Source organism: Malus sylvestris, chromosome 1, assembly GCF_916048215.2.
Source record: "Malus sylvestris chromosome 1, drMalSylv7.2, whole genome shotgun sequence".
Taxonomy (NCBI): Eukaryota; Viridiplantae; Streptophyta; class Magnoliopsida; order Rosales; family Rosaceae; genus Malus; species Malus sylvestris.
The window spans coordinates 2,539,335-2,549,169 of record NC_062260.1 but is presented as its reverse complement, the minus strand read 5'-3'; the positions used below and the strand labels follow the sequence as shown (position 1 = coordinate 2,549,169).

Genomic DNA, 9,835 nt, shown 5'->3' with positions numbered 1-9,835 from the left:
ATGGTCAAAGAAAAGGAGGTGGATGGGTAAATATCTATGAACTGAAAAGCATACTAGATGAAACGAAAGGTAATTGGTTGGAAAAGCTTTATTATATCTTATGAGCCTACAAAACAATAGAGAAAATACCAATGGCAGAATCTCTAGTTTCTTTAGTATATGGAACAAAAATAGTTCTACCAATTCATGTCAGTAGAACAAATGTTAGGTCTCTTCTTTCTACTGCGTGTCTTTCTACTGCATCTTAGGATAACGAGTTATGATTTATTTAGATCTTTTAGAGGAATGAGAGATTTCCCAGATCAAGCATGCATTATCAAAAATACCTCTCTCACGCACAAGCGTGTGCATATATCTGCTAGTTTCTAAAGATAAAGAAAGAGAGGAAGAAATTCAATAATTAATAATTTCGTCACTGTTTGATTCCCGGGAAATAATCTGGCAAACAAATTTTCCGGCCAATTTCCTGAATCAGTATTATAAACTGCTAATTCATACAAAATATATATATATATATATATATATATATATATATATATATATATATATTTCTATATAATATATAGATATATATTGTAGTACGTAAGCCAAGCAAACCGTTATGATTATTCCTGAACCCCTTAGTCAACAAAATCCCAACAAACCATTTGCGATCTAGCTAGCTGGTACAAAATACAATTAATTAATTAATGCTAGCCACAACCCCTAGTACTTTTTTCACGACTCACATATTCCGTTGCCCTACGTGCTCAGTCACACATTTTTCTCTTATTAATAATTCATTACAATTGAGCATTGAACACAAATACTATCAAACATTTTCACAACTATAGATAATTAATCAGAGCCACGCACCTCTAATAGCATCATATTATCTAATCACACTAAGCTCGCAGCAGCACTAGTAGTACATCTGCAATTAAGGTAACTTCATCCGGTGGTAGTGGCTTGGTCTAGTTGTCAGGGTGTCTAGTGAAGGAGGAGGAGGCGGTGGAACCATGCTGCAGCGGCCATTCCAACGGCAACCCAACCCCTGCAGTAGGAACTCCAACTGATGTTGATGGACCATTAATAATATTGGTATTGCACTGATCATGAGCTCCTGCTGCGGGTGCTGCAGCTGGGTGGTGCTGATCATGCTGATGATGATGACCATCGATACTAATGTTATTGACATTACTGGAAGAGGAGGAAGATGATTGTAGCAATCGGATTTGCCTCTTCAAGAACTTGACGTATCGAATAGCTTCGTCTAACATAGAAGCGGTATCCATTTTAGTTCCTCCGGGAACGAGTCTTTGGAGGATACGAATTTTCTCGCTTATCCTCTCGCGCCGGTGACGCGCAGCCACGCTCTGGGGATCATCACTGATTCGCACATTCCGCCTTTTGGGCTTTCGGATTGTAGCTGGATCGATGTCCACCGGCTGCATAGCGGCGATCCTGTACATCATTTCCTTCATAGCTCCAAGCTCTTCTTCACCAGTTGCGGCGGGGCCCTGGTCTTGAGCATCTTCGTGATCATCTAATTCCATGAAAGTATTATTATTATTCCCTGCAGCGGCGGCTAGTAGTACTTGATGAGTGTGATGACGATGATGGTGTTGATGATGGTGATCGATGATTAGTTGATCATGATCATGAATATTCGAAGGGGAGGGAACATACTGATGATGGGTAGATGAGGAGGATGGGGTTTGATGATGCCCTTCAAGATGGAGAGGAAAGTTTGGCCAAAGAGAAGAATACTCAAAGGAGGAGGAGATCTCATGTCGGAGGATGGGATCTTCCCTGCTAACATCATCATGATTAAGATCCTGCCCGCCGGAAGAGTTTAGAGACAGCTTACTTGCGTAATCAATATTGATGTCCATGCTTTTCTGTGCCGGTAAATTCCAACTGATGATTATTTATATTGAAAATAAAAATAAATTTGGGAAGATACAAATTCGATCTACCAGTTGATCAAGTGGACTTGAAGTGGTATTTGTGGCCTGTATATGCGATCAATGATAACACAAAAATATAGCACCATATTTAACTCGTCCCTGATTGGCGATCAAACGGCGAAATAAAAAAGTCTGCTAGGTTTTCAATTGAAGCTTTAGAAGGAACGATCCAACACTCACCATCTAAAGGTAGAGAGAGAGTGGAGAGAGAGAGAGAGAGAGAGAGAGAGAGAGAGAGAGAGAGAGAGAGAGAGTATTGGAGCAAAATTTTAGTGAAGGAAGAGGGAGAAGCATGCATGATATGCAACAAAGCAGAATAGGGATGAATTGATGAAATAGAACAAGATAATGGGTGGATGGGGGACCCACAAAAGAGATCAAGTGATCATCAAAGAGAGATTTTTCAGTGTGACCGTCACACGAGGTGCTATACCACTGGCTTTTCAGCCGTTGCGCGTATCCTTATATAAATGGTGGGTTATGTGTGTTAAAAAGTTAATAAAATTAAAAAATTTCACCATTTGCATAAAAGCACGTGGTATACCATCCGTATTCTCATTACAATTAAAAATTTCTCATGATCAAGGGGTTAAATGATCTTATATCTTAATCTGGCAAAGTTATCTAGGGTCAAGGATTGCACTACTGAGAGCTTGCAGGCTTTGCCACATTCCTAGGGTTCTCTCCCATTTATTTACTTAATGTAAATATAAATATATTTATATATGGAGTAGTACAAACACTGAAATTCTAGCACTGCTTCTTCCTTATGCTTCATGATTCGCTGTTGCGGAGATAATTACTTCGGTTACTCTTTCTGCCAAAATTGGGTTTCGTGTGGGAGTGAGGTTTCCTTGGTTTTAGTCTTTACGTACACACAGTAATTTTTGGGTCAATTTATGGTATCACCAATGTTATAAACGGTGTATTTTTCAAAAATTGAATACCAAAAACGTGTATTTGGTAATATTAATCTATAGAAACTTTTATTTTAATCCTGAAAAAAGATCATGTTTTTAATAATACCTTATGTAAAATGAAAACTAAAAATAATCAGTTGATTCATATCCACATCAGCTTAAATATCTCATGTCAAATTTAATTACTTTTTTTAATGAATTTATTGTATTTTCAGTCTGCCTATATTACCTCTTTGGGGATTCAAACACAAAAAATTGAATAGCATTTTGTAAATCAGAACTAATGTATAATGTGTCACATCCTGGGCTTGACTCCACCGTAGCACGATATTGTCCGCTTTAGGCCCCGACCACGCTCTCACGGTTTTGTTTCTGGAAATTCACACAAGAACTTCCTAGTGGGTCACCCATCCTGGGATTGCTCTCGCGCGAACTCGCTAAACTTCGGAATTCCAATGGAACCTGAAGCCAATTAGCTCCCAAAATGCCTAGTGCTAGGTAGAGATGAGAATATACATATAAGGCTTACATGATCTACTCCCCTGGGCGATGTGGGATGTTACAATCCCTAAAAATGATAGTTTTTGTAATTTTAATCAGTGAATTTAGGAAAATGCCCTTCGAGGCAAATACGTTGACTTTTGTTGACCACTTATTCGTGACACGTAAAATCTGTTTTCTTGGCATATCCTCGTAGTACTCGTCGCTACGGACTTGTGGGCGCAAATGAGGTTTTATTTAGTCGATGTATGTGTACTTCCCAATGAGGGGCAAGATGGTAATATTGCACCATCGGGAATTCCTTACTTGCTTGTTGAGACAACAGTGAGTTATTGGTATTGCGGGCTGCAGACTGTAATATCAATAACTTATTGTTGGGTTCATTAAGCAAGTGGGCAATTAGGTCCGTTTACGAAAGCATAGGTGAAATCTTTCGATGTTCGGTCTTTGATTTCAGTACAATTACTTTAACTTTACGTTATTATATATACACGTAATTTGACGTTATGTTTTTATATATCTATTTTTTTTACTTGATGTTTTCGTAAAGGGTTTTATATTGAAGTATTGTACTGAGGGAGAAGAAAAGTATGAGCTTGGAGGCATGAAAGAGGAATAATTGGAATCCGATTGCGACGGAATGACATTATCTTTTATGCAACCGCTCCAACTTGATATCTCCTTCACGTATTTATTTTTCGACTATCTTTTCACTATTTTTGTGTAGCAACTGGTTTTAAATTTCGGGGACGAAATTTTTTCAGGTGGGTAGATTGTAAGAACCCGTCCCTAAAAATAATAGTTTTTGTAATTTTAATAAGTGAATTTATGAAAATGCCCTTCGAGGCAAATACGTTGACTTTTGATGACCACTTATTCGTGACATGTAAAATTTGTTTTCTTGGCATATCCTCGTAGTACTCATCGCTACGGACGCGTGGGTGCAAGCAGAATCAAATTCAAAGTTATAACGAAGAAGTTATTAATGATCGGAGTCGAGGGGGGGGCAAAATAGACATGTTCCCATTTATTTGGAATACTCCAGAAAATCTAGAGTGCCACATGTGTGACTGAGATGAAAAGAGAAGTAAGATGGGTGGTGGAGATGGAAGGACAAAGAGAGAAATGAGGGAGCGTGTGGCCAATGAGGAAAGGAAAGAGAAATAGCATGGCCCAATTCGAAAGGGAAGAAAGGAGGGGAGGGGAGAGAAGAGAGACCCATAGGATCCCTTGCCCAGTTTCCTCCTTTGACCCGACTTGACGGAATTGAAGAATCAGACGGTTTTGATGTTATTTTCCGACGAATTGAGACCTCCCATCACCCATAAACATCACCATAGGGTCTCGACATCCAATTATAGCCTTAATCAACGAAGTTTCATCACGGTTTCCATGAAGAACAACCCATGGGTCCGAAGATGTTGGAAGTATGCCCACAAAGCCATTCATTTGATGTAATAGCTTTTGGAATACTTATTGTGTTAAACTATTATATGTTTAATGAAGGGCAAATCTTATTGTTAATCACTATTTAATGTATTATGCGTTTAAGCAATAAGGGAATCCAAGGAATGTATTTAATCTAAGAGAGAAGGGATCTAAGTAAGTTAGATTAACGAGACCTTTCTCTTATGTTCATTCCTAAAACGTTCCTAGCCATAGGATTGCCAATTTGGCATTGACAATCCGTTAAGGTTAGTATGTGTTATGTTAACTCAAGTGTAAGTATGACTAGTCTTAAGTCATTCAGTGTTGGACACTGGGACAAACACATAGTTGCTCAAAAGGTAATTGAGTACACTGAACAACGATCAAAAGGGAGTTCGAACATATATGTCATGTAAGAATTCTTAAGTTGCAATGTGCAAAGTAGTCATTTGACCTGGGGCATCATAGATGTCTAATGGTTGGATCCTTGATCTTTGATCATGTTAAAGGCATTCTGTTGAGAGTGTCCACGACATTGTTGGGGTCAAGCTATCTAGTCATGTAGACATATGAATGCACAACAAAGGATATATAACCTTCCATGGTGGATGGAGAATACTCTGAGATATGATTCGGGAGTCTTTGGCCAAAGCATACGAATATGACTTAAGAAGTTTGTTCCAAATCATATTCAATTGAATCATATAGAGAAGTATCACATTGGATAGTAGACATGAAACAAACTATCACTCAAACAATGTGATTAAGAGTATTGTATTAGAGAATGATTGTATTGCATTGTAATTGTAACTTGGTAGGTTCTCCAACCACTTGTATTTAGCTTGGGTAGCCATGACATACTGCTAGGTGTCACTCATGGTTTGTGGAAGCCCTGAGGATTAGTAAACACTAATCTTCATCAAAGGGAGAATTGAAATGTAGTTTCAATTCACAATCGATCGTTAAGAGTAACAATCGCCCACTGCCTCGCTAATTGGAACCTAATGGAGCGTACACCGAGTAAGGATGAAAGTGAAGAAATATATATGGGATGGATAAACAATTAAATAGTTTAGTTGAGAATGGTTAAGATTAATTAATTAGTTAATTAATCTTACGAAAGGTTCGTATTGGGCTTTTAAGTTGGTTTTGGGTTTCGGGGCCCAAAAGGATTTTTGGTCTACAAGGCCCATTGAGTTTAGGTTGTGTGACAACTAAAACTAAATAGAAATTAACCCAAAAACAAAGTCAAAACTGGCCTAGGGTAAGTGGATGCAAACTTGGCTTAATTGCAAGTTTGCCACTCACATGTGAGGTGGTATAAAGGCAACTTTATAGCCATTATCTTACTAAGGGTTTTTCTTAAGGAAAGAAGAGAAACTTTTTCTCTCTTTTTCTCTCTTTTTCTCCATAGAGGCCGGCCACTTAGGGGAGGGATAGCTAACAATCTTTCTTCCTCTAAGTCATCCATTTCATCTTCACATCTCATCCTTGGTGTAGAGACTTAGAGACACCAAACCTTTGGTGTTCTTGGAGATCCTTTCTTCACATCCTCAAGGAGAAAAAGGAGTATCAAAAGGAAGAAAATCACAACGAAGATCTAAGGAGCTAGGAGGTGACTTGAAGGCCATCCACTTGGGTGAATCCCTTGTGTAAACATGGATAAGCTTCAAGGGTAATGAATCTCAAAATCCTTTCTTCTCTTAATATTGTTAAAGAGTCTTGTGGTTCACCATTCACTAGGCTTTGAAAGTCATGGGTTTTAGAATTGTTTTGTTAATGCATGCCTACTTTAAAGTGTTATTAGTTTGCATATGTGTTCAAATGTTCTCACATGTTCTTAGCTAGGACAATTTGTTTTTTTTTCAGAAGACCCTTAGTTGGAAATCCACCATTTTCTGAAATATTTACCCTCGATCCACATCATCAAACAACTCCTCTTGGACCTAGGAACAAGTCCCAAGCATTGGTTGGAGCATCGGAGTTGATTTGAGGACGAATTGACGAGCATTCTTGACGAATCTTAGTATAAGTGGCTACCTTTGAGGGTATGATCTTTACCCACACTATTGTACTTTACTTATGCTCTGATGACATGTGTGAAATGGGTACATACCCGCTCACAAACGCTCTCTGGTATTTAGGCATTTTTAGGTTTAAATTTACTCACATTTTCCATATCACTGCACTTTATGGCTTCGTCACCTTCCTGGTGTCAGCTAGCACAGCTCGATTCGGAGTCCTAGTGGACAATCCGGGTCGGGGTGTGTCATAAGGCCTAACGAATCACTAATGCAAAAATTATCGGACCTAACGAATTAAAACATAAAAAAATACAAACCGTACCAAATTGACCAGACCTAATGAACTAAAACATTAAAAAAAAAATACAAACTGTACCAAATTGACTGTACTGAATCCATCAGACCTAATGGACTAAAACATAAAAAAAACAAACTGTACCAAATTGATCGTACCGAATCTATTGGACCTAGTGAATTGAAACATAAAAAATACAAATGGTACCAAATTGACCATACTGTATCTATTGGCTCTAAACTACATAACATGCCTAATTTATTGGACCTAATCTGTCGGACCTAATTTATCGAACCTAGTGAGTTGAAACCTAAAAAATACAAATCGTACGAAATTGACTGTACCGAAATATTACATAACATGCCTAATTTATTGGACCTAATCTGTCGGACCTAATTTATCGAACCTAGTGAGTTGAAACCTAAAAAATACAAATCGTACGAAATTGACTGTACCGAAATATTACACATGAACTATATAACGTACCTAATTGACCGTACCAAAACTATTGGACCTAAATTAGTGCATTCTCCACACAATATTAAATTTGAATAATATAAAAAAACTAAACAAAAAACAAAAGTAGGTAGTTATAGAAAATAAAGATGGCATTTTTTAGACAATGAGAAGGAGGTTACTTTTATGGATGATAATGAACCTATAGTTACATTTTTCAAACTTTGATAGTGGAGCGAGGTTACATTATAGACAATAAACATGACATTCTTGTAAATAGTGGTAAAACTTGTGGTTTTATTATAAGTGACATGTCATGGTGCATCAAAATGAAGGATATTTTTTAGATATTGAAAACCTTCCAGGTTATACTCTAAAAATCATCTTTGACAAGCCCTTATCTCTAAAAGGCTCATTAATTTAAGCCAATTTTTAGTGACTTTAAATTTAGGAGCTTTATTTGTAGAGATTAAAACACAAAATACATTTCATAGAAGTGAATTGTTATTAGCACTTCAAAAATCTCATTTGACACTGCAAACTTTCTATAATTAGAAAGAAAAATACACTTATGAGGAGTGTAGAATGAGATTTTTGGAGTGCTAATAACAGTTCCCTTCATAGATCTCTATTAGTTTTGAAGCATTTCAAGGAGAGACAAAATCCCAAACCCTAACAAACCTAGCACAAAAACAAACACTCCAAAATTTAAAATTTATGTCATGCCCTCAATAGACTTGTTAATTAACCAAGCCAAAACTACAAACTAATCATCATCTACAAAAACTTCAAATTAATTTTAGATCCTTAAAAAATTAATTTATGCACTTCACCATTTTCACAATTTATACACTTCTACAAGATCAATGCCAATATTCCAGTAGTTATACAAGATCAATTTCAAAATTCTAGCATTTATGTGAGATCAGTTTAATTTCAAGCACTTTTGCTAAATCAATTTCAAAATTTTAGCATTTCTCCAAGATTAGTTTCAAAATTTTCAGCACTTTTGCAAGATTAATTTCAAAATTCCAGCACTTCAGCAAGATCAATTTAAAAAATTTTAGCGCTTCTGCAAGATCAGTTTTGAAATTACAACATTTATGCAAGATCAGTTTCAAAATTATAGCACTTTTGCAAGATCAATTGCAAAATTCATGCAATTTTGCAGGATCAATTTCAAATTTATGCATCCAAATCATCCAAACCTAAAAAATCAAATATTTTCATATAGTACTAAACAAAGTCCCAATTGTTCTCATAAAAGGAAAAAAAAACTCATAAATCTAGGGAACAATACAAAGAAGAAGGGAGGAGAGAAGTATGAATAACAAGTAGGAGAGAGAGAGAGAGAGAGAGAGAGAGAGAGAGAGAGAGAGAGAGAGAGAGAGAGAGAGAGAGAGACGAAGAAGGAGGAGGAGAGGGAAAAAGAGAGAAACAAGGAGACAGAGATACATCTTTTGAATAGAAGGGTAAAAGTAATAAATGCAAAGACAATTAAAAAACAACTAAATATAAGCTTCGTCTTTGTATGAAATAAATAAAAATACTTATTTCTCTCTAAAATGAAGTTTTATAATTTGATTGTATAAGTAATTTCTCCTTAATATTATAACTCCAAAAACAATTTTTTTTGAACTTGGGCTGGTTATGAATTTTTCTTGAGCTAACCCAAATGGAAAAGTTGTGAGCGGGCGCGGAATCCATATCATAATATTGTAATTAAGGAAAAACAAAAAGAAAGCTAATAATCAATTTATGGGAATCGAATTCAACAAAGTCAAATTTTTGTGCATTAGGGTTTAGGTACTCTCAATGTACCAGATCACAGCTTTTAAACCTTTAATTTTCCGAAATGTATGTGTAGAAACCCAATGCCTATCTGCTAGGATATTAGACCACATATAGCTGTTAAACTTCAAAATATTGTTTGTTTTACTTCAATGGAATAAACTAAGGTCACATAAGAAAACATAATGCTTTACCAACAAGAAAAAAAATGTTACATTTTTTATTATGCAATCCCAGTTATGCAATCTTCCCACTTGAAATTTCGTACAATCTATTGGTATCCTCTATACTTTTTAGTGTGAGATCTCATGTTCGATGCACTTGACTTATGAGTCCAATACCTAATTATTAAGGTTAGTGACACTACATGTTTGCCCAACGAAAAATAATTCGTCACGCAAAGTACAACTTCGTCATTAAAATCTTTGGACGACAAAATCTTCGTCGCGCATAAGTACTAGGGCAAAGTTT

The 9,835-nt window shown here is 36.3% G+C and overlaps 1 protein-coding gene across 1 annotated transcript; it reads right to left on the bottom strand.

Annotated features, from left to right (window-relative positions):
- Nucleotides 1-593: 593 nt before the first annotated feature.
- LOC126620578 (transcription factor HEC3-like) lies at nt 594-2,340 on the bottom strand. Its single transcript, XM_050288802.1, has one exon. It carries the CDS (start codon nt 1,872-1,874, stop codon nt 954-956), a length of 921 nt encoding a protein of 306 aa, XP_050144759.1. The 5' UTR covers nt 1,875-2,340; the 3' UTR covers nt 594-953.
- Between the last annotated feature and the right edge of the window lie 7,495 nt (nt 2,341-9,835).

What these genes read in the sequence shown, in the direction of transcription:
- LOC126620578 (XM_050288802.1), bottom strand. Translation starts at nt 1,874, where the DNA reads ATGGACATCAATATTGATTACGCAAGTAAGCTGTCTCTAAACTCTTCC.